A 25,125-nucleotide genomic window follows, 5' to 3' on the forward strand; every position below is an offset into this window, starting at 1 on the left:
CTTCCACTTCCTCCGTGCCCTCCATCAGCATATCCTTTGTAAAGTTTGAAATCTGGCCAGTGAGGGAAGCCAGGCTGCCCCCGACATGACCCAGAGACTGGCCCAATCCGGAGCCGAGGCCCCCAAGCCAGGACGACATCGCAGCGAGTTTAGAAAACGACCTGGTCCGCTCGGGAGAAAAAAAAAAAAAAAAAAAAAGTTTAGCGCCGTCGGACGATCGGACCAAATATCCTTGAACGCCTGCCTTCGCGAGACAGGATACGATATCACAAAGCGGGGTTCTCAAGCAAGGCCGGCTCCAGGTTCTGCCTAGCAACGCAGAGGCCTGGTCTGGAATTTTACCAGGGTCCCGCCTCTAGTGACACAGTCACCCACGGAGGGCCTTCTGCTCATTCCCGCCGTCCAGATTGGGCCACTTCTTCCTCAGCTCTAGTGAGTTTCCCCAGTTCCGTGGGCTACTCCTGCCAACTCGACGCCGGCCGCCATGACACTCGCTCGGAAAGCGGCAGCGGATCATAGAAAGGCGTCGCGGTGGCGTAGACAGGCCCCGCGAAGCCGCCGGACGTGTCCGTGGCGCAAGGGAGGCTGGGATCGCGGAGGACCGCGCGCCGGTTGGATTGACTGCCGCTAGCGCCTAGCGCAAGGTTAGGTACACGCAGCCGGCCGGCTTTGGCCGGGGTAGGAATGGCCTGGATAACTGGGGCATCGCGGCGCTTCTCGGACTCCTGCAGCTGCGTTTCAAACCAGAGCCGACCCTTGGTGGGTAGTCGGGGGACCCTGCGAACCCTCCTTGTGTTGTTGAAACCTAATGTTTTAACTGGGACTACCTCCAGCGGTGCCTGGAGACTTGGCGGGGACTTTCCATTGCGCAGGAAGCGGCTTCAAATAACTTATACGCCTCACTGTATCGATTAGCTGCTCCGTGACAGGCACTATGGTAGGAACTGAGGCTGCAAAGATAGAACGGACGGGTTACAAAAAAAAAAAAAAGAAAGAAAGAAAAAGAAAAAAGAAAGAAAGAAAAGGAAAAAAAAGGATGGGTTGAAAATTCAGGTGTCCAAGCAGGAAACACACTTTCCTTCTATAGGAGAAATCTCTGGTGCCTTTATAGCTCACAGTTGAAACCCTACCTTCTTTAACATAGGATGAGCTATTTCCGTGAAGCTGCCCTCACCCAAGTAGTTAAAAAACGGTCAACCGTTTTTCAAAATGACTCTTTAAAGGACAGCAGGGCAACTTAATAGAGAAGTACCATTTAGTGTCAACGCTCCTATGGTATTGGCGGCACTCGCTATGCAAGTGCTACACCTCCCTCAGTCCTGTTAGCCACACTGTGGCTGTAACACAGTGTCCTGCCTTGCTTGCTTCCTTCCCTAAAGGAAGAAAAGTTGTCATGTGACTTTCAAGCAATTGGTGCAGGATACGTGGACACACAGCATCTAGCCAGGGAGACTTCCACATTTTTGGTTTCAAAAGGATATAAATCTGCAGTTCTTTTAAGCATAGCAATAGGTATACTGGCATCTTTCACTTTGATTGTATTCACAAGAGGGGCTACTGCAGATTGCACAGTTTGTGAACAGAACATTGGGAATGCCTCCAGTATTTGAGATCTGATAGCACCAGGCAATAGTAGTTCTCCCTGAAAGCTGAATTTTTTTTTTTTTTTTTTTTTTTTTTTTTGATATGGAGCCTCGCTCTGTGACCCAGGCTGGAGTGCAGTGGCGAGATCTCGGCTCACTGCAACCTCCGCCTCCTGGGTTCAAGCGATTCTCCTGCCTCAGCCTCCGAAGTAGCTGGGACTACAGGCGCCCATTCTTCATTTTACTAATGAGAAACCAGTGCCCAGAAATGTTAAGTAACCCATCCAAGGTCATACAGCTAATAAGTGACAGACCCAGGCAGTCAGGCTTCGGAGTCTGCACATCTAACCACTGGGCTATGATGTTCACATGAATGCAGGGAAAGCATTTAATAAACACTTAAAGAATGAGATGTAAATTTTATTTTAAGCACATTCAGATATCCAGTGTGACTCCTGGATGTTTAAAAAAAAAAAAAAAAAGCAGGGCCGGGGGCAGTGGCTTACGACTGTAATCCCCTGTAATCCCCAGCACCTTGGGAGGCCAAGGCAGGCGCATCACCTGAGGTCAGGCCTTCAAGACCAGACTGGCCAACATGGTGAAACCCCATCTCTACTAAAAATACAAAAATTAGCCAGGTGTGGTGGCAGGCACTTGTCACACGCGTCCATGTGAAGAGACCACCAAACAGGCTTTGTGTGAGCAATAAAGCTGTTTATTTCACCTAGGTGGAGGTGGGCTGAGTCCGAAAAGAGAGTCAGCAAAGGGAGCTAAGGGTGGGGCAGTTTTATAGGATTTAGGTAGGTATTGGAAAATTACAGTAAAAGGGGGTTGTTCTCTGGTGGGCAGGGGTGGAGGTCACAAGGTGCTGGGTGTGGGAGCTTCTGAGCCAGGAGAAGGAATTTCAAAAGGTAATGTCATCAGTTAAGGCGGGAACCAGCCATTTTCACTTCTTTTGTGATTCTTCAGTTGCTTCAGGCCATCTGGATGTATATATGCGCAGGCTTGGGCTCAGAGGCCAGACATTCCTGTCTTCTTATATTAATAAGAAAAATAAAATAGTGTTGAAGTGTTGGGGCAGTGAAAATTTTGTGGGGTGGTATGGAGAGATAATGGGCGATGCTTTTCAGGGCTGCTTCAAGTGGGATTAGGGGCGGCGTGGGAACCTAAAGTGGGAGAGATTAAGCTGAAGGAAAATTTTGTGGTAAGGGGTGATATTGTGGGGTTGTTAGAAGGAGCATTTATCATATAGAATGATTGGTGATGGCCTGGATGTGGTTTTGTATGAATTGAGAAACTAAACGGAAGATACAAGGTCCAAATAAGAGAAGGAGAAAAACAGGTATTAAAGGACTAAGAATAGGGAGGACCCAGGACATCCAATTAGAGAGTGCCTAAGGGGATTCAGTATAATTGGTTGGCAAGTTTTTGGGCTCTATTACTGAGTTTTTTTATGTTGTCATACACCAGGCCAGATTGATTTAGGTAAAAACAACACTCTTCATTTAAAAATATACAGAGCCCTCCTTTTTCAGCAGTAAGTCAAGGCCTTGGCGGTTTGGAGGACAACTGCAGCTAGAGAGTCAACTTGGGCCTGAAGGACTGATAAAGTTTGTGATATGTCTGTGATGCTAGCAGAGAAGTCATTAGAGAGGCTATGGAAGGTTGTGACAGAGGTTGAAATGCCTGCTATTCCAGTACTGAGAGCAATAGTGGAGGTAGAAAGTCCTAAACTGACAAGCAAGGGAATTAGTGGAATAACTCTTTTTTTGTCGTATCAGTGTCATAAGGGGAAGAGGAAGTTTATGCCACCCTCTACCTCTCCCCAGCTATCTCCACCATACTATCAATCTTATCATAAGGGGAACAGGAAGCTCTTCAGTTCCATTTGCAAATTGAATTTTGGGAGTAAGGAAAACTAGTGTACATGTGCCTGTCCAATTAGCAGGTAGACACATGTAGGTAGAGGATCCACAGAGGAAGAAAAAGCCTTGTGCAAGGCAAAACTGGAAATGCAAAGTAAAAAGATGAGAAGGAGTGCTGAAAGGGTTGTGTTTTACCCAGACTCCTAGGGCTCCAGCTAGGGCGGCAGCCATCAGAGGTTGTAATGGGGACTGACGCAGTAACTGTGTAGAGGGGGAGGTTCAATTTTCATGGTGTATGAGAAAACGTTGAGTGTCTACGAGCAACCTTTCAGTGTTATTTCTGGGGCTGGGTATAAGTAAACAAGAAGAAGGCCTGGGAGGACAGTCTCATGAGCAAGGGGAAGGTAGCCAAGGATGGAGTGAAATACAGGGTAAGTGTCTTCCTAAGCAGTAATTACTGCTAATGTTTTCAAGTTTGCGTGTATTGATAGAGGGCTTATCTGTAATATGGAGCTGGAAGGCTCCAATTGTTTCAGTGATGCGTGTAGTTGGACTTTGGAGATAAAGAGTGAAGGAACATCGAGAAGGTGAAAGGTTACCCAGGGGAATTCCAGTGGGTCTTTCCCGAGAGATACATAAAGGAGCGGCCACAGGAATAGTAGTTTGTGTTGTGAGGGGTCCAAATATGGGGGGAGTAGAGTTGATAGAAGGAGAAAGGTTTTTTAAGAAAGTGTGGAGGATGGCAGCAGCTTGCTCATGTGAAATGTCTGGGGAGGTCTTGCTGGACCTGTCTAGAAAGTAAAGAAATTCTTTAGGAGGGTAAAGGTGAGGGCTGTTAAAGGAAGTTCGGAGGTGTACGGAGACAGGAGATGTTGACCAGTCTGTATGTAAGGTGGGGACAGCTGTGTAGGCACAAGAAGAAAGGGAAATGCAAAGCCAGCAATTGTTCGCTAAGGAGGAATTAGAAACGGCTAGGAGAGAGTGAGTAAGATTGATAGTATGGTGGAGATAGCTGGGGAGAGGTAGAGGGTGGCATAAGGATGGGAATGAGAATAAGAGTGAGTATAAAAGTAGGGAATAGAGCTTCATCAGGGTGGAAGTATTGGAGGGTGCCCTGCCAGCAAAGATCATCTATCCACTCTAAGAGGGAGTTAAGAGTGGCAGTTTGGGGATAGCACCAGGAGATATCAGCTGTGATGGCTTAGAGAAACTGTAAACGGGCAGTGTAAACAAAAGCAGGGCATTTATGAGTAATTGAGAATGGTGAATAGGAGTATGACTAGACAGAAGATAGTAGGGATGACAAGTTTTTGGGGCACAGTCCAAATAGTGAGGGTGACTGTGTAAAGCCCTGTTGCAAAAAGTAGGGTAAGGACGAACAGACCTAATAGAATGAAGAGATGTATTAGGCTCATGAGGGTTATTACTGTTCTTCAGAAATGCAAGTGAGTTTAACGGAAGTAGGGGAGTGTTTGCGACTTCCAAGAGGAGGAGGAGGGATTAGGCTGGCTGTCTGACAAATACAGCTTTATTCTGGAACGGTGAACCCAGTGGGAGGATCCTGCAGGTGGATGGCAGTTGGGGTGCTATAGATGACTAAGTACGGTTTGGTCCATTGAGGTTGTAGCGTGTGAGGGATCAGGTTTTTAACAAGAACTGATCATCCAGCTAGAGTGTCTTCATATGGCTGGGAATCTCGAGTAGGCAAGAGAAGATTAGCAGCCTGGTGAATTTCCTGTCTAGCCTGCTGGAGGACTAGAAGATTGTCACCTAGAGGGCTGGTGTCTGGGACAAGGTTGGGGCCGAGCAAGAAACTGCATCCATTTAAAAGTTCAAATCGACTGTACCCTGTAACATCTTGAGGACAGGCTCTAATTCTGAGAAGGGCAAGAGGTAAAAATACTGTCCAGTCCTTTTAAAGTTGGAGGCTGAGCTTGGTGAGGTGTGTCTTTAAAAGACCATTAGTCCGTTCTACGTTTCCTGATGATTGAGGACAGTAAGGGGTATGAAGTTTCCACTGAATACCAAGAGCCTGAGAAACTGCTTGGGCGATTTGACTAGTAAAGGCTGGTCCATTATTGGACTGTATAGAGGTGGGAAGGCCAAACTGAGGAATTATGTCTGACAGAAGGGAAGAAATGACCACGTGGCCTTCTCAGACCCTGTGGGAAAGGCCTCTACTCATCAAGTGAAAGTGTCTACCCAGACCAAGAGGTATTTTAGTTTCCTGACTCGGGACATGTGAGTAAAGTCAATTTGCCAGTCCTGGGCAGGGGCAAATCCCCGAGCTTGATGTGTAGGGAAGGCAGGGGGCCTGAATAATCCCTGAGGAGTAGTAGAACAGCAGATGGAACACTGAGAAGTGATTTCCTTGAGGATAGATTTCCACGTTGGAAAGGAAATGAGAGGTTCTAAGAGACGGGCTAGCAGCTTTTAACGTACATGGAAGAGGTTATGAAACGACAATAGAATAGAATGGGCCAGTGAGGTTGGAAGGAGATATTTTCCTTGGTCTAAGAACCATTTGCGTTATGTGGGAAGAGATTGATAGGTGGAAGTTTCAGTCTGTGAGTAGGTGGGAGTGACTGATGAGAAGGAGAAAAACTGGCCATGAGGGACAGAAGTTGGAACGCTAGCTGCTGCTTTAGCTGCCTTATCAGCATAAGCGTTGCCCAGAGCAATAGGATCTGATGCCTTTTGATGGCCCCTGTAGTGAACGACTCCAGCTTCCTTTGGAAGTAAAGCAGCCTTGAGAAGAGTTTTTATTAAAGAGGCATTAATGATGGAGGACCCTTGCGTAGTGAGGAAACCTCTTTCTGCCCATATAACAGCATTGTGGTGCAGGATATGGAAGGCATATTTAGAGTCAGTTTATATTGACAGGTAGTCCTTTTGCACGAGTGAGGGCTTGAGTTAAGGCAATGAGTTCGGCTTGCTGAGAGGCAGTGGAGGGGGGCAGAGCGGTAGCCTCAAGGATAGATGTGGAAGATACTACTATAGCATAGCCTGCCTTTGCTGGTGAATGGCAATTAGGCCTGCCATCAGTAAACCAAGTGTGATCAGGGTGAGGAACAGGAAAGAAGGAAATACGGGGAAATGGAGTGAATGCCAGGTGGATTAGAGAGATACAGTCATGGGGATCAGGTGTGGTATCAGGAATAATGTGGGGGCTAGCCTAAAACAGTAAGGTCAAGTTGTTTGGACAGAAAGACTACAAGGCACAGTCCTGGCTCTTGTGTAAGAATTCCGACCACACAGCCCTGCACTTCGGCTGTGTGTAATGAAAAAAGAGTTGGGATGAGTTAGGGAGAACTAGTGTGGGAGCAGCTTTTAGGGCTGTTTTTTAAGGAATGGAAAGGGAAGTGGGGAAAGGACATAGGATTTATGGGGTCAGCTAGGTTTGCTTCTGTGAGTTTATATAATGGTTTTGCTAGGATGGCACAACCAGGTTTCCAAAGGCAAAAATATCCAACCATGCCCAGGAAGGAAAGGAGTTGTTGTTTTGTAGAAGGGGTTGGGGTTTGAGAGATCAGTTGGACATGATAGGCAGGGACAGCATGTATGTTTTTATGAAGAATTATGCCGAGGTAGATAACGGATGGAGAAGAAATTTGAGCTTTGGAGGGAGATACCTTATATCCCTTGGAGAATAAATGTTGAAGGAGCAGGAGGGTGTTTTGTTGAGAAGATTCAAAGGAGGGGCTACAAAGTTGAACGTCATCACTATATTGAATAAGGTGAGAAGCGAAGGAGTGGAAAGTAAATCATGAGAAAGAGCTTGGCTGAAGTAATGAGGGCTGTCCCTGAAGCCTTGTGGCAGTACAGCCCAGGTAAGCTGCTGAGACTGATGGGTGTCAGGGTCAGTTCAGGTAAAAGCAAAGAGAGGCTGGGACAAGGGGTGTAGGGGAATAGTGAAAAAAGCATCTTTAAGATCAAGAATGGAATAGTGAGTTGTGGAGGAAGGTACTGAGGACAAAAGAGTGTACGGGGTTGGGCACCACAGGGTAGATAGGCAAAACAATTTGGTTGATAAGGCCCAGATCCTGAATTAACCTGTAAGACTTGTCTGGTTTTTGAACAGGTAAAATGGGAGAATTTTAAGAAGAGTTTATAGGTTTTAGAAGCCCGTGCTGTAGCAGGCGAGTGATAACAGACTTCAATCCCCTTAAAGCCTGTTGTGGGATGGGATACTGGCGTTGAGCCGGGTAAGGGTGATTAGGTTTTAATGGGATAGTAATGGGTGTTTGATCAGTTGCCAGGGAGGGAGTGGAGGTGTCCCATTGTGGGTTAAGGTGGGGGGATAAGAGAGGAAGACGCAAAGGAGGCTTTGGGTTGGGAAGAAGGTTGGCAATGAGATGTGGCTGTAGTCCAGGAATAATCAGGGAAGCAGATAACTAGGTTAAAATGTCTCAGCCTAATAAGGGAACTGGGCATGTGGGGATAACTAAAAAAGAGTGCATAAAAGAATGTTGTCCAAGTTGGCACCAGAGTGGGGGAGTTTTAAAGGGTTTTGAAGCTTGGCTGTCAATACCCACAACAGTTATGGAGGCAAGGGAAACAGGCCCTTAAAGAGAAGGTAATGTGGAGTGGGTAGCCCCCATATCAGTTAAACAGGGGATGGACTTACCCTCCACTGTAAGAGTTACCCAAAGCTCAGCATCTGTGATGGTCCAGGGGGCTTCTGAGGCAATCGAGCAGTGTCGGTCTTCAGCTGCTAAGCCGAGAAGATCTGGGAAAGAGTCAGTCAGAGAGCCTTGGGCCAGAGTTCCAGGGGCTCTGGGAGTATCTGCCAGGTTGGACAGTCCGATTTCCACTGGAGTCCTGCACAGATGGGACATGGCTTAGGAGGAATCCTGGGCTGCGGGCATTCCTTGGCCCAGTGGCCAGATTTCTGGCACTTGAAGCAAGATCCTGGGGTAGGCGGTCCTGGAGGAATGCCTGACCACTGCGGTCCAGGCATTTGGAAGGTCTTGTGTGCTGGAGATGTGGCTGGGGTTTGTCTCACAGTGGAGGCAAGGAATTGCAACTCAGAAATATGTTGCTACTTGGCTGCCTCTACTCTGTTATTGTACACCTTGAAGGCAAGGTTAATTAAGTCATGTTGTGGGGATTGAGGGCCAGAATCTATTTTTTGGAGCTTTTTCTAATGTCGGGAGTGGGTTGGGTAATAAAATGCATGTTGAGAATAAGACGGCCTTCTGGCCCTTCTGGGTCTAGGGTGGTAAAGCATCTAAGGGTTGTTGCCAAACAGGCCATGAACAGGGTTGAGTTTTTATATTTGATGAAAAAGAGTCTAAACGCTAACTGATTTGGGAGAGGTCGGATAAAGAAAAAGGAGCATTAACCTTGGCTATGCCTTCAGCTCCAGCCACCTCTTTAAGAGGAAATTGTTGGGCAAGTGGGGGAGGGCTAGTCAAGGAAAGAAACTGTAAGCCAGATGGGATGTTAGGAGGGGGTGATAAAAGGATTATAGGGTGGGGGAGTGGAGGCTGAGGAAGAATTGGGACCTGGGTCAGCCTAGCGAGGAGCAGCCTGGGGAAGAGGGGAGAGGTCAGATGAATCCGTAGAAAAGGAGGACGCAAAGGACTCAGAGCTTGGGGTGGAGACTGAAGGAAGAGACAGGAGAGAAAGAAGAAAGATTTGGAACGAGTCACATTGGGAGCAGAGACTAGGGAGGGACCAATGTGTAAAAGAATGTGTGGACGTCAGGCACCTTAGACCATTTGCCCATTTTTCAACAAAAATTATCTAGATCCTGTAGGACAGACAAATTGAACGTGCCATTCTCTGGCCACTTGGAACTACTGTCGAGTTTGTATTAGGGTCAAGCAGTATTGCAGAAGAAAATAAGACTTTTAAGTTTTAGGTCAGGTGTGAGTTGAAGAGGTTTTAAGTTCTTGAGAACACAGGCTAAGGGAGAAGAAGGGGGAATGGCGGGCGGAAGGTTGCCCATAGTGAAGGAGGTAAGTTTAAAGAGAAAGGTAGAGACACAGAAAAGGGGGTGGGTGAGCAGCCAAAGCAGGCGTCCCTGCAATTGACTTGCCACCAAGGGAATGTGGGTGAATGACCAAGGCAGGTGCCCCCCGATGATCAGTCACCAATGGAGTGTGAGCGAAAAATCAGGCAGGTGTCCCCACAGTGATTAAACACCAAGGGAAGACTGTCTTCCCGAGTCTGTGACCAGCGCCAGAGTTTTGGGTCCATGGATAAAATGTGTCTCTGTTGTCTCTACTAGAGAGGAAAAAGAACTGGAATTGGAAGGACAGGGAGACTGAAGGGTAGCAAGAGAGGGAGATTGAAGGGTAGCAAGAGAGGCTGGAAAAGACCGCTTACCTGATTTGAAATTCATGAGCTGTTCCTTGGGCTGGTTGGTCTGAGGACCCAAGGTCGCAAGTGGATCTCCTCATGGAGTGAGGGCGAGGACAGGGGACCGGTCTCCCAGAGGAGTCCTCCTGTCAGGTTGTCGGCACCAAATGTCACACACATCCATGTGAAGAGACCACCAAACAGGCTTTGTGTGAGCAACAAGGCTGTTTATTTCACCTGGGTGAAAAAGAATGAGACATGTAAGTATCTGGGAAAGAGCAATCCAGGCAGAAAGAAACAGCTGATGCAAATACTTTGAGGCAGGAGAATCCTTGGCAGGTTAGTAAATTAGAAGGAAGGTAAGGATAGCTAGTGCAGAAAATTAGAAGGAAGGCAAGGATGGCTAGTGCAGAAATTAAGTAATTAACATAAAAGCTATGTCCTAAAAGTTTCTCATGGGGGATTTCTTTCTGTGAGATAGACTATGACCCAAGAAACTTAATAAATAATGTGATAAATAATGCGATGTGATGTCTTGGATGTGCTTCAAAATAATGGAAGTTGACTTTGCTCCCGTGTGTGTGTGTCTGTGTGTGTGTTTGTATGTGTGTATAATAGAGGTGGGGTAGGTGAAACAAGAATTGTCAGGAACTGATAATTGTTGAAGCTGGGTGGTGGGTACATAAGGTTCATTGAACAAGTCTTTTGCTTTTGCATATGTTTGAAATTTTTATAATAAAAAGTTAAAAGACATACAAGTTTGATAGCATTTGAGCTGAAGACATCTCTTCCTTTTTCTGCAAAATATCTCAGTAGCGAATACATTGCTCTTCATCACTCATTAAGCAGCAAAACAAACCCAGCACAATTGAACATAATATCTCAAACAGCCTATGAACCTCAGTGGCTACAGGTGGTGGGATCAAAGCTGCCCAGCTGAAATTTCAAACCCAGGACAATGGATAGAACAGGAAAAAAGACAAAAAATAACTTATTAGCTGCAAGCTGCTTTCCATTACTCAAGCAGTGGGATCATCAGTATTCCTTAAGGAAAAACAATTCATCTGTTTTTTGTTTTTTGTTTTGAGATGGAGTCTCACTCTGTCGCCCGGGCTGGAATGCAGTTGTTCGATTTCAGCTCACTGCAACCTTCGCCTTCCAGGTTCAAGTGATTCTCCTGCCTTAGCCTACTGAGTAGCTGGGATTACAAGTGTGCACCACTGCGCCCAGCTAATTTTTTGGCTGGTCTGGAACTCCTGACCTCAAGTGATCCATCCGCCTTGGCCTCCCAAAGTGATAGGGTTACAGGCATGAACCACTTTACTCAGCCAGTTCATCTGTTCTGAGAAAACCATCAAAATGAATTTATTTATGAAACTATAAAGCAAAAACTCAGTTTTAAAGTAGACTTTAAAATTTAGTCTGATATTTTTCTGAATTTCTAAGCATTAGGCTTATGATTGTCATTTTATTATTTTATACATTACCAACTTACGGAAAAAAAAAAGATTTAGCACTCTGGTATTTCCCTTTATTTCCCTTGCTTCTGGGCTTTCAGTATGGTGATATCATAATTATTGGTAAAGTAAGTAATCAATGCTTACCTTATATGACTATGTAAGTCTTATTCATTGCAGCTGAGTCAAATGTTGTACCAAGATTATATTGCCTTTTCTACCTTTTGTTCTTCCTGAAATTAACAGGTTCCATTTTTTAAATTTGCACAATTTACCATTACTACAGAATCTTTCTAAAACTTACCCAGAGAATTATAAAGTGCTTCTGTTTTCAACAAAACATCAAGAATTCTATCAATTGGCTAGACTCAGTTCTCTCTACCCAGGACCCTGTTTTCCTGCTCTACTCTCCTCTGATTATTCTCTGTGCCTTGTTTTCTTCCAAGAAGCTTATCAGATCTTCTCTTTATTTCTGATGCTCTGAAATTAATAATGGTGTACTTTGATGTGGGTTTGCTTTTGTTTCGTACATTATGCTGGGCACCCTGAGCCCATTCAAAAAGGTCTTTTAGTTCTGCGAATTATTTTAACTCTCTCTCTCTCTCTCTCTATATATATATATATATTTTTTTTAGTGATGAATGTCTCCTCTCTAGGGAATCTGCTGTTTCTTTTTTCTTTCTTTCTTTTTTGAGATGGAGTCTCTCTGTCGCCCAGGCTGGAGTCCAATGGCATGATCTTGGCTCACTGCAACCTTCCCCTCCCAGGTTCAAGCAATTCTTCTGTCTTAACCTCCTTAGTAGCTGGGATTACAGGCATGCGCCACCACGCCTGGCTGATTTTTGTATTTTTAGTAGAGATGGGGTTTCACATGTTGGTCAGGCTGGTCTCGAACTCCTGACCTCGTCATCACCTGCCTTGGCCTCCCAAAGTGCTGGAATTACATGAGCCACCACACCCAGCCTCTTTCAAAGAGTTTTAACCACACCTCCTGATTTCAGTCTACATCTAACCCCACCTCCCGGGATACTTGTTGCTTTCCTTTCCTGCATATTGCTAGGAACTCTTAAACACTGAGTATCCAGCTTCCTGGTTCTGCTCATTCTTGCATCAACTTGTCATCTTCCAAAAAACAAAAAAATGTTAGCATCTCTCGCTGGGCGCGGTGGCTCATGCCTGTAATCCCAGCACTTTGGGAGGCCAAGGCGGGCGGATCACCTGAGGTTGGGAGTTTGAGACCACTCTGACCAACATGGAGAAACTCTGTCTCTACTAAAAATACAAAATTAGCTGGGTATGGTGGTGCATGCCTGTAATCCCAGCTGCTCAGGAGGCTGAGGCAGGAGAATCGCTTGAACCCAGGAGGTGGAGGTCGCAGTGAGCCGGAGAGTGCACCATTGCACTCCAGCCTGGGCAACAAGAGCGAAACTCTGTCCCCCCACCGCACCCCCCCAAAAAAGGGAAAATTTAGCATTTCTCTTCTGTTGCTGTCTCACCTGGAAATGACTGATAATTATTCCTTAAAGTCTGTTCTCCCTTTCATATATAGTAATTGAGCCCCCACTTTTTACCTGGATGCATGACAGCCAAGATGCCAGTGTCCCTATTGCACCCGCTCATCCCTTTACCACTTTTGTGCACACCAGCCAGCACCTGTGTCTGTCAGCAGACTGCCTCCAGGCTACTGGAGCCCATACTTTCCAGGTGCCCGGAGAGCTGAAACGCAACCTTATTCAGCCAGAGTTGAAAATTCTGCAGCTTGCCTGTCCTGTTTTGGACAACTCTAAGATGTGAATATCCTGCCTCCAAACTGTCTGCAGGACTGAGGCTTTGCTTGATAGGATCCCCTTGCTTGGCTTCCTTCCTTTCCATTTTCCACTTTCTTACTCCCCTATGCCCTTTCCGTTTCTTCCTGGAACACTTTTAAAAAATCATTTTCGGCCAGGCGCAGTGTTTCACGCCTGTAATCCCAGCACTTTGGGAGGCCGAGGCGGGCAGATCACCTGAGGTCAGGAGTTTGAGATCAGCCTGGCCAACATAGTGAAACCCTGTCTCTACTAAAAATACAAAAAAAAAAAAAAAAAAAATAGCCGGGCATGGTGGCACATGCCTGTAGTCCCAGCTATTTGGGAGACTGAGGCAGGAGAATTGCTTGAACCTGGGAGGCAGAGGTTGCAGTGAGCCGAGATCATGCCACTGATCTCCAGCCTGGGTGACAGAGTGAGACTCCATCTCAAAATAAATTAATTAAATAAGTAAATAATCATTTTCACAGGAATCCTCGTCTCAGGATCTGCCTGTAGGGTACTCAAGCTAAGATGCATGGCAACCCAGAATAAAAACCACCTTGTAGCTAGTAGTTGTCATGTTAAGCTCTGGCCAATATAATGTAAATGGAAGGGGTATGCACAACTTTGAGAAGGTAACCTGAAAGAAAAGGTACATAGACTTTTTCTGCCCTCCTTTTTTTTTTTTTAATTGTTTGAGATGGGGTCTCACTCTGTTGCTCAGGCTGGAGTGCAGTGGCGCGATTATAGCTCACTGCAGCCTCAAACCTCCAGGTTCCAGGTATCCTCTCACCTCAACCTCCTGAATATCTGGGACCACAGGTACACGCCACCATGTCCGACAGTTTTTTTTATATCTTGTAGAGATGAGGTCTCCCTATGTTGCTCAAGCTGGTCTCAAACTCATGGGCTCATGTGATCCTCCTGCCTTGGCCTCCCGAAGTGCTGGGATGACAGATATGAGCCACCAAACCCGGCCTCCCTTCTCTTTCTGATTGCTGGGCATGATCACCAACACAGCCATATCAGATCCACGAGCTGACCTTAACCATGGAAGCCATGTACATAAAGCCATTATGTCAGAGGAATGTAAACCAGAGCAACTCCATCTTTTCTTCTTTTTCCTCCCCAAGACGCAGTCTTGCTCTGTCGTCCAGGCTGGAGTGCATGGCGCGATCTCTGCTCACTGCAACCTCCACTGCCTCCTGGGTTCAAGTGATTCTCCTGCATCAGCCTCCCAAGTAGCTGGCATAACAGGCGCACGCCAACCACGCCCAGCTAATTTTTGTATTTTTGGTAGAGACGGGGTTTTGCCATGTTGACCAGGCTGGTCTTGAACTCTTGACCTCGTGATCCACCCACCTCAACCTCCCAAAGTTCTGGGATTACAGGCATGAACCACCGCGCCGGGCCGCAACTCCATCTTGAATAGGAGCTGGGTAAAATGAGGTTGAAACCTACTGGGCTGTATTCCCAGATGGTTAAGGCATTCTAAGTCACAGGATGAGATACAAGGTCAACATAAAATACAGGTCATAAAGTCCTTGCTGTTAAAACAGGTTACAGTAAAGGAGCTGGCCAAAACCCACCAAACCAAAAAGGCCACACAAGAGTGACTTCTGGTCCTCCTCAGTGCTACGCTCCCACCAGCACCATGACAGTTTGCGAATGCCACGGCAATATCAGGAAGTTACCCTATATGGTCTAAAAAGGGGAGGCATAAATAATCCACCCCTTGTTTAGCATATCATCAAGAAATAACCATAAAAATGGGCAACCAGCAGCCCTCCGGGCAGCTCTGTCTATGGAGTAGGGAATTTTTATTCCTTTCTTAATAAACTTGCTTTTACTTTGCACTGTGGACTTGGCCTGAATTCAAGAACCCTCTCTTGGGGTCTGGATCGGGACCCCTTTCCTGTAACAATTATACAGAAAGAGCAGATTCCTGACACTGTGATGCTGTATCATCCCTGGACTGGCCGTCTCCGCATTTCTTGAAGATGAGAGGAGAAAAAAAACCCATAGCATGTAAAGTCACTGTTATATTAGTTTTTGTTTCCATTTGAGACGGAGTCTTGCTCTGTCATCTAGTCTGGAGTGCAGTGACACGATCTCAGCTCACTGCAACCTCTGCCTCCCTGGTTCAAGTGATTCTCCTGTCTCAGCCAACTTCAGTAGCTGGGATTACAGGCATATGCCACCACACCTGGCTGGTTTTTATATTCTTAGTAGAGATGAGGTTTTACTATGTTGGTCAGGCTGGTCTCGAACTCCTGACCTTGTGATCTGCCTGCCTCAGCCTCCCAAAGTGCTGGGATTACAAGGTGTGAGCCATCGCGCCCAGGTGTTTTTTTTTGTTTTTGTTGTTTTTGTTTTTGTTTTACAACCAAACCTAATCCAATGAATGCATCTCCTCTCCTGGTCCCTGTGTTCTTGTGGGTTTATATATTTTTCTTTAACCTAGGTGGGATTTTGGAAGGGAGCAAATATAATGATCAGTCCTCTGTATTTTTTATGTGATAAGATATGCATAACACAAAATTGACCTTTATAACCATTTTCAATTGTTAAATGGTTATACGGTTCACCGACATTAAGTACATTCATATTGTTGTGCAGCCATCACAACTATCCATCTCCAGAACTTTTTTCATCTTCCTAAACTGAAACTCCATACTCGTTAAATGACTCCCAATTTTCCCCTCTACCATCCCCCGGCAACCACCATTCTACTTTTTGTCTCTGTGAGTTTGGCTATTCCAAGGATCTTACATAAATGGAATTATACACTATTAATACTCTGTATTTAACTAGAAGCCCCTGGAAGATGTGTGAGATGGTGGTTCAAAGCAGTTAAATCTGGCCGGGTTAGGTGGCTCATGCCTGTAATCCCAGCACTTTGGGAGGCCAAGGCGGGTGGATCACCTGAGCTCAGAAGTTCTAAACCAGCCTGGGTAACATGGCAAAACCCCACCTCTAAAAATACAAAATTAGCTGGAGGTGGTGGCCCGCACCTGTAATCCCAGCTATTCAGGTGGCTGAGGCAGGAGAATTGCTTGAGCCCAGGAGGCAGAGTTTGCCGTGAGCCGAGATGGTGCCACTGCACTCCAGCTTAGGCGACAGAACGAGGCCCCGTCTAAAAAAAAAAAAAAAAAAAAAAAAGGCAGTCTTCTCTGGGTCTGGTAAAAGGGGTTTCAGTGTTGGAGACAGAGATGCCCCTGCCCCTGTGCAGAATTCAAACACAGCTTTTGGAAAAAATGGATCTGGAGAAGGCGCAGAAGCAATGGAGGTGGCATAGAATCTGCTCCCTCCTGGCCTCCTGTGCTAGTTTGAGCCACTTTAGAGGAGTGCAGAACAAGACTTAGCAGGACTCTGAGCACAAGAAGAGCTGCTTGGGGCCCATGTAGTGACATGTGGCTCAGGGCTGAGACAAGGGCCATTCCTTTCTGCTCAGCTTGAATTATAGTACCTCTCTGGTGTTCAACAATTTGACATTTTTGGGCTTGGTATTTTTCCATCTTATTTTTTTTAACCAGGTTACTGGTATGTAAAAAAGCTATTGGTTTTCTTTGATGGATAAATGAATAAGCAAAATGTGCATATATCATTCAATGGAATATTATTCAGCTTTTAAAAAGAAGAAAATTCGGACATATGCTACAACATGGATGAACCTTGACATGCAAAGTGAAATACACTAGTCACAAAAAAAACCCTACAAATACTGAATGATTCCACTTATATGAGATACTTAGAATTACAGAGACAAAGTAGAATGGTAGTTGTCAGGGGCTGGGGAAGGGAGGAAGGATAGAGAGCCATACTGACTGAGCTCCTTTCTACCCTAATACAAGAGACTCTCATAGGCAGGAATATCATCACCCTTATTCAGCCTGAAGAAGTTACAGAAGATGGATCTTCATCCCTCTGCAACCCTTAGGATTAAGGGTTGTCTTATAAAAGGGAGTAGGGAAATATCAGAGGCGTTTGAACCAGAGCAACTCCATCTTGAATAAGGGCTGGGTAAAATGAGCCTGAGACCTACTGGGCTGCATTCCCAGATGGTTAAGGCATTCTAAGTCACAGGATGAAATAGAAGGTCTGCACAAGATACAGGTCATAAAAAAACTTGCTAGTAAAACAGGTTGCAGTAAAGAAGCCAGCTGAAAAAGCCAAGATGGCGATGAAATGACCTCTGGTCCTCCTCACTGCTGCACTCCCGTAAGCACCATGATAGTTGACAAATGCCATAGCAATGCTGGGAAGTTACCCTAAATGGTCTAAAAAGGGGAGGCATGAATAATCCACCCCTTGTTTAGCATATCCTCAAGAAATAACCAGCCAGGCGAGGTGGCTCATCCCAGCACTTTGGGAGGCCAAGGCAGGTGCATCACAAGGTAAAGAGATGGAGACCTTCCTGGCCAACATGGTGAAACCCTGTCTCTACTAAAAATACAAAAATTAGCTGGGCATGGTGGCACACACCTGTAGTCCCAGCTACTCAGGAGGCTGAGGCAGGAGAATTGCTTGAACCCAGGAGGCAGAGGTTGCAGTGAGCTGAGATCATGCCAATGCACTACAGCCTGGCAACACAGCGAGATTATCTCAAAAAAAAAAGGGGGGGGGGCGGGGGGGGCAACCAGCAGCCCTCAGGGCTGCTCTGCCTATGGGGTAGCCATTCTTTTATTCCTCTACTTTCTTAATGAACTGGCTTTCAATTCTTTCAATTTATGGACTTGCCCTGAATTCATTCTTGCACAAGATCCAAGAACCTTCTTGGGGTCTGGATCGGGATCCCTGTCCTGTAACATATTATGTTTCAAAATTTGTGCCCAATCCTAATTAAAGCTAAAATGAATAGACAACCCTAAATGTGAAGACAATATATTCCTCAATCAGTCTAGGTGGAGTCCAATCATTACATTTGGATTCTGGTGTCCAGAGTTAGATACAATGAGGAAAAACAGCACTCTTAAAAATTGCTACTAATGTGCTTTGTTTGGCCCTCAGGGTTAAAAATCAATTGAGCAAACATTTATGATTTTTTTAAGGCAGCATTCTGTCTCTATTTTTTTTTTAATAGAGATGGGGTCTCTTTATGTTGCCCAGGCTGGTCTCGAACTCCTGGGCTCAAGTGATCCTTCCACCTCGGCCTCTCAAAGTGCTGGGATTAAAGGCATGAGCCACTGGCACCCTGCCAATTGAGCAACCATTTTAAAAATATATTTCAAATAAAAATTTGGAATTCTTAGCTTCTCTTGGAAAAGACTCGGGATCCAGTAATAATGGACCTTTTGGCAGGCAGTAAGCTGGAATAGAATATCAATGGACTGTGCTGGCCTGCGTTACTCATATTCACCACCACAGCTGGTTAAGAACAATCCATAAAACCGTGCTTCTCAAGCTTCACTCTACACTTCAGTGTCCTGGGGATCTTGCAAAAAGTGCAAGTTCTGATTCAGTAGGTCTGAGTGTGGCCTGAAACTCTGCATTTCTGAAAAACTCACAGGTGATACAGATGTTGCTGGTCCTCCATCCACACTTTTTTCCTGCTTTGTCGACCAGGCTAGAATTACAGTGGCAAGATCATAGCTCACTGCAGGCTCAAACTCCTGGGCTCAAGCAATCCTCCTGCTTCTGCCTCCTGGGTAGCTGGAATTACAGATGCAAGCCACAAAGCTCAGCTCTAATCATACTTTGAATAGCTATGAATTAACAATAAACACAAATTCAAAAGGAAATAGAAAAGCAGACATTATCTTTATTTAATAATCTTTGATATTTAAAATACAACTCATTGAACATCCACACTAACAACAGAATCCTCAGTGTTCAACAGTGCTTTGGAAGCCCGTCTTTTCTAAGGACCAGACAGGAAGGCCTGTGTGTGTAATAACAGCAAATGAACTTACGAGGGAGCACACACAGAGGGGCTGCAGGGCTGGGTCCTGAGCAAGGGGCACTGCCACAGTGCACTTGTATCATGGCCAAACAACAATGCTTTTTGTTTCAGATATTTTCTGCACTTGAATTTCAAATATTTTATTTATACAGAACAGTAATTTTTAAAAAGTTATTCCTAATAGCCCAGTGTTGTAAAAATTAGATAATCACATTTAAATGTATGTTTTTGTCTTTCAAAAAAAAAAAAGCATTAAAAAAATTCAGAAAACATTCCTTGAACTATGTAAGAGACAACTGAGAGCTTCCTAAGTGCCTCAGGAACATCCGTGTGTATTTCACTAGTTTCCCATTGCTTTGTCTATGCATCCACCAGCTTAAAATGTTTTTTGATATGCTATTAAACATGCCAATGACGATAAATTTAGAAGTTAAGTTATTAGCATTCATTCTTAAAATGTCAGACCATTTGGAAAAAATAAAAATAGCAAAGGTTTTCTTCAAATTAAAAAACAAAATCAAAATTCTAGAATTTACCATGTCAATGATCTTCATTCATGAAAGCAAATAGAACAAAAGACATTTTTCTTATGTTTAAAACTTTAAAAAACTACAAAGCCAGCTCATTTTTCAAAGCAAAAAATGCTGGTTATAAAGGGACCAGGAATAAAAGAAAGTTTTTATTTTGAATATGAAAAATAAAAAGTTATTTACATTGCTGACATGATTAGTTGATCCAATCTGGTATTTCTTAATTAGGATCACATATATCATATGTCTATACTTGTTAAGGACTCGATACAACAAACAATTCACTTTGAAAACAGTAGCCCAAGGCCAGGCATGGTGGCCTGCACCTGTAATCCCAGCACTTTGGGAGGCTGAGGCAGGCGGATCACCTGAGGTCAGGAGTTTGAGACCAGCCTGACTGACATGGTGAAACCCCGTCTCTACTAAAAACAAACAAACAAAGGAAAAGAAAGGAAAGAAAGGAAGAAAGAAAAGAAAGAAAGAAAGAGAAAATAGTAGCCCAAGGGAAAAAAAAAACCTTTAAGACAAGAGTTTCACTCATTGCCCAGGCTGGAGTGCAATGGCACAATCTCAGCTCACGGCAACCTCCGCTTCCTGGGTTCAAACAATTCTCCTGCCTCAGCCTCCCAAGTAGCTGGGATTACAGGTGCCCGCCACCACACCCAGCTAATTTTTATATTTTTAGTAGACACACACACACACACACATATATATATACACATATACATATATATTTTTTTTTCGGAGACAGAGTCTCACTCTATTGCGCCAGGCTGGAATGCAGTGGTGAGCCCTCGGCTCTCTGCAACCTCTGCCTCCCAGGTTCAAGCGATTCTTAGTCTCCTGAGTAGCTGGGATTACAGGTGTGTGCCACCACGCCCAGCTAATTTTTGTAGTTTTAGTAGAGACGAAGTTTCACCATGTTGCCCAGACTGGTCTTGAACTCCTGCCCTGAAGTGATCTGCCCGCCTCAGCCTCCTGAATTGCTGGGATTATAGGCGTGAGCCATTGTGCCCAGCCTGGAGGTCATCAATATTAATTATCGAATCCTCCTAAAAATTTAAAACATCAAGATTTATTTTTCTACTTAAGATTTTAAAATATTTTGATTATGCATTGAATCTATTTTGTATTTGTACAAGTCCAATGGGCCAGTTTTAAGAGTTTTAAGAATTTCGTAGCTCTTGGCACTAGCATGATTTTTTTTTTTTTTTTTTTGAGATGGAGTCTCACTCTGTCGCCCAGGCTGGAGCGCAATGGCACCATCTCGGCTCACTGTAACCTCTGCCACCCAGGTTCAAGTGATTCTCCTGCCTCAGCCTCCCAAGTAGCTGGGATTACAGGCACCTTGCCACCGCGCCCAGCTAATTTTTGTAGTTTTTACTACAGACGGGGTTTCACCATCTTGGCCAGGCTGGTCTTGAACTCCTGACCTTGTGATCACCCACCTTGGCCTCTCAAAATGCTGGGATTACAGGTGTGAGCTACCACGCCCGGCCGGCACTAGCATGATTTCAAAAATAGTATCAAAAATTCAGACATTCAAAATGTGATTTAGGCTCTGACTGGAATAAAATTTATTCAACTTAATATTAAATGAAACAATATGGACTACTGGTAGTTTTGTCTATAATGATACTCAACTGGTTTTGAGTTTTTTTCCTCATTGGCTTTGGCATCATGAATAAAGCCTTAAGAAAAATCAAGTTTTAAGGACAAAAACAAAGCACCTCCTTAAACAAAATATTCTGTGAATTGTAAATTATTTGGCCAAGATCTTAGTATAGAGTTTACCTGCAGCAGCCTTTTCAAACAGTTTATATTACTGAAATATTTATATGTTGATTATTGTAAAAAACATATATTGATGGTTTTAGATCAGAGATTAACTATTCTGAATTTTTAAAACATAAATTACTCATTAAATCCATGACATCTGAAAATATGAAAGTGGTATTTCCAAGGCTTATTTAAACTTCTACTAGCATCACCACTGTACATACTTGATCCCAGTAATACAAATTATACATTAGAAAAATGATACCAATAGTTTAAATATTAAACATTAAGATGTTCCCAATTAGTAAAACAGAATGGAAATCTTTAATACAGTTCTTAGCAGGACAGTTCTTGTGAATTTAGTTGTTCCTAACTTTCTTGCAGGTGGTTTACAGTAAATGGCAGTACCTGATATATAAGCTATAGCTTTGCATAACTTTTAACTTTTGTGATACTATGGTTACTTGCACTGGCATATTTTCATACTGGCCAATCAATTAAGAAATAGAATCTAAACATTCAATTACATTTAAGCCAACCCCACCAAGATGGCAGTTCACTAGTGATTCTGGATCTGCCTGCTAAATGTAACAATTTCACAACAAACTACACAAACACATTCAAACGCATCCAGTGTGTGCTCACCTCTGCTTTAAAAACTCTCCAGCTGGCCAGGCGCGGTGGCTCATGCCTGTAATCCCAACATTTTGGGAGGCCAAGGCAGGCAGACCACCTGAGGTCTGGAGTTCGAGACCAGCCTGGCCAAACATGATGAAACCATGTCTCTACCAAAAATACAAAAATCAGCTGGGTATGGTGGTGGGCGCCTGTAATCCCAGCTACTCTGGAGGCTGAGGCAGAAGAATCGCTTGAACCCAGGAGGTGGAAGTTGTAATGAGCCGAGATCACGCCACTGCACTCCAGCCTGGGCAACAGAGCGAGACTCCGTCTCAAAAAAAGCAAAAACAAAAACAACCAAAAAAACCTCTCTAGCAAATAAAAGTCAAACATGCCGTATTTTCTTAAGTGCTTTAACTAGGGTATATATGAACTTTATAAACGCTAAAATTAAAATTTTAAAATGCATATTGGTTTTCTCATTTTTATATTAGGTAGCTCATCAATTCAAGTGTATGAAAAGTTTAACGTAACTTTTCAATGGAAAAAGGTAATGAACAAATATCCATGGAAAATATGACTAACACACCTGTAATAACATAAATGTTCAGTCTTAACATATTTAGCTTTTTAAATCTTGAGGGAGTAGTACTAAACTCTAACATCTCTTACAGTTTTAAAGTTTTATAATTCTTCTGAAACATTTTTAATTATTAAAAGAAAACTTTAGATTTTAAAATAAAACTATCCTTTTGTGTAAGGGAAACTTCAGAAAACTTTGGCACAAAATAATGACTTAAAAAATCTGTTATATCCAAGAAAAAGCTATTTCATAATCATAAATAAAAGATATTTTTTCTTCTCTTTTCAGTTAGCAATAAATCCTAGATCAAAAAACTTTCCCTGATGAAATGTGTGCAGCCACACACCAGTAGGGCAATATACCATACTTTAATTTTCTAAGTTGTCAGCTGAAATTTCTTGGATTTTAGCTTATGAACAATTCAACATTCAAAAGAGCTTCAAAAGGGGCTGGAGAATGAGGGATGGGGAACACAGAAACTAAAACATCAAATTCAGAGAGACACGGTTTTCACCAAAATGGTACTATCCTATTGACCCAGCAAGAAACTCTCTATACATCTCAGTTAAAGAGAATATTTATCAAAACTATGGACTTTCTTATTTACAGACCCACTAAGTACTGTGACTTCTACAGTTCTTAAGCTATCTAAACATGATGCAAGTGCCAAATCACAGTATAAATTTAAACATTTTCATTAATTATTTTCATGTTCCAGATCACCATCTTTGACAAGCTATACCTACTAAAAGATGTGAAGTAGACACCTATATTCCATGACTCAACTGTAAAGAGAACAGAAAGCTCCAGTCATAGGAGAAAAAAATAAAATAAAACTGCTATTAAAATTGAAGGCCAAATTTCATGTATTATACATTCATGGTGGGTACGTATGTTTAGTCTTCTAACAGAAGGAGACTTGCCTGCATACTATGCTTCTCCTAGTTTTCTCAATTGGAGAAGGAAAAAATAAGGCGCAGGAAGAAGGGGTTGCAACAAAGCTGTAAGGTTTTGATGTAAGTGAAAAGATATTCATAAAGCATCTGGGAAAGCATCTGGGAAAGCACATGCTCACACATTTTAAAAAACGCTCATTTATTCTCAAGTACTTGCGCAGGGCTGATTTCAGAGTTTAGGAATGCACCAGTCATGAAATAATGATCCCATCACAGGACTTAAAATGCTAGACCTCAGAAAAGATTACCATCTTTCAAAAGAATTGTGGGAAAATAATGAAAACCAGGTCGCAGAAAAGTTGTGATCAGAGAAAATAACACAAGAAAACACTGGAGCACACAGTATACAGTTGAAGGGAGGACTGTTTATCCTTCTAGAACCATTACTATTATCAACACAGACTAGAGATACTTTCCTGAAAGGTTAATTTGGTTAATAAGAAATGAAAGTCACTATTAGATGATGTGAGCCAAATTATCTACAAGAGAGAAAAAGAAAACTGGAAAAAGCCTGAGGCAAGAGCTAATTAGCTGGTCTGCAAAAAGATCCAAGAAAAATGCCCCTAATTTTAGACATGTTAGATATTGCACACTCAAAAAAGAAAAAGAAACATTTAGAAAACTATTTTATATGTCTTTAATTGCTGAATGCCTCTTTGGCTAATATTTGGAAGATCATTATTTAGTCCTACAACTGACGCATTGTTCCACTTGCCCATCATTTTGTTTGCAAACCACTAAAAGTCTTATTTCCTCATCTCTTTGACACATTACCAAAGTGGACCCTATGCTGTAATCACACAGAATAATGTTGGAAAGTATGAATATCTCAATTATTTTTTAAAGGTATTATTTTTTTCCTTCTGTTTTCAAATCATTTCTGACAGTTTCTAAAGACATGGTCACAGCTGCCTGAAGCATGTCTTCTTCACCCATAGCATCACCTGTTGGGAAACAAAACCACATTTCTTTAAAATTTCCAGAAAATTCTCAAAGTCATCAAAAGGTAAGCTCTCAGAAAATGTATTTCTATTTGAGCACGAGTTTCTTTTTTTGATTTAATGCATATAAAGCAAAACTTACTTTTATAGTTCTATATATTTTGACAAATACACTGTCAAGATATACAACCATTCCATTGCCCCAGAAAACTCCCTCATGCTGCCCCTTTGTGGTCAATCCCCAATTCCTAATCCCAGCTAGCCAACAGTATATTCTCTGTCCAACAGTTTCATCTTTTTCTGCATGTCATATAAAAGGCATCAGTAGATATGCAGCCTTTTGAATATGGCTTCTTTCACTTAGTGTAATGCATTTGGGATTTGTTGTGTATATCACCAATTTGTTGTGTATATCAACAATATCAGCAGTTCATGTTGATATACTCATGTTGTGATATACTCATGTTGTGTATATCAACAATTCATGTTGATATACTCATGTTGATATACACAACAAAAACCCAACTTTCTATTTTGAAATAATTGTCAATTCAAAGGAAGTTGCAAAGATATTTCAGAGAGGTTTCGGGTATTCTTTTGCCCAATTTCACCCAACAGTTACATCTTACGTAACTAAAGATCAAACTAAAACCTAGATAGTGACATTGGCACAATGTTATATGTAGTTCTACATGGCATTTTATCACACATGTGTATTCATGTAACCATGAGCACTACAATCAAGACATAGAAGTGTTATAATACCACAAAGATCTCCCTCCTATCAATTTATATTCACACCCACCTCTCTTTCACCC

General features: G+C 43.2%; 2 protein-coding genes and 1 long non-coding RNA gene across 22 annotated transcripts in view; 1 reads left to right on the plus strand and 2 right to left on the minus strand.

The window, feature by feature from the left end:
* The window catches only part of TRIP11 (thyroid hormone receptor interactor 11), a 68,452-nt gene extending 67,937 nt beyond the window's left edge, over window positions 1-515 (minus strand). For both annotated transcript variants that reach the window (XM_077941627.1, XM_001092252.5), the window contains exon 1: window positions 1-515. In XM_077941627.1, coding sequence (XP_077797753.1) covers window positions 1-139 — 139 coding nt within the window. In that variant the 5' untranslated portion in view covers window positions 140-515.
* Window positions 6-25,125, minus strand: part of ATXN3 (ataxin 3) — a 67,798-nt gene continuing 42,678 nt past the window's right edge. For 4 of the 19 annotated variants that reach the window (XM_015144391.3, XM_015144389.3, XM_077941643.1 and 1 more), the window contains one exon: window positions 22,762-24,310. In XM_015144391.3, the coding sequence (XP_014999877.1) occupies window positions 24,216-24,310 (95 nt within the window). In that variant the 3' untranslated portion in view covers window positions 22,762-24,215. Of the gene's footprint in view, window positions 951-2,276; window positions 2,619-8,075; window positions 8,270-9,781; window positions 9,992-11,358; window positions 11,445-18,501; window positions 18,651-22,761; window positions 24,311-25,125 lie in introns of those variants that run through there. The other 15 variants (XR_013396498.1, XR_013396494.1, XR_013396499.1 and 12 more) reach the window with 11 other exon arrangements.
* On the plus strand, window positions 620-23,349 carry LOC106999545 (uncharacterized). Its single transcript, XR_003731685.2, has 3 exons — window positions 620-759; window positions 22,322-22,377; window positions 23,129-23,349. It is a non-coding gene; the product is annotated as an uncharacterized LOC106999545 (long non-coding RNA).

Source organism: Macaca mulatta, chromosome 7, assembly GCF_049350105.2.
Source record: "Macaca mulatta isolate MMU2019108-1 chromosome 7, T2T-MMU8v2.0, whole genome shotgun sequence".
Lineage (NCBI taxonomy): Eukaryota > Metazoa > Chordata > Mammalia > Primates > Cercopithecidae > Macaca > Macaca mulatta.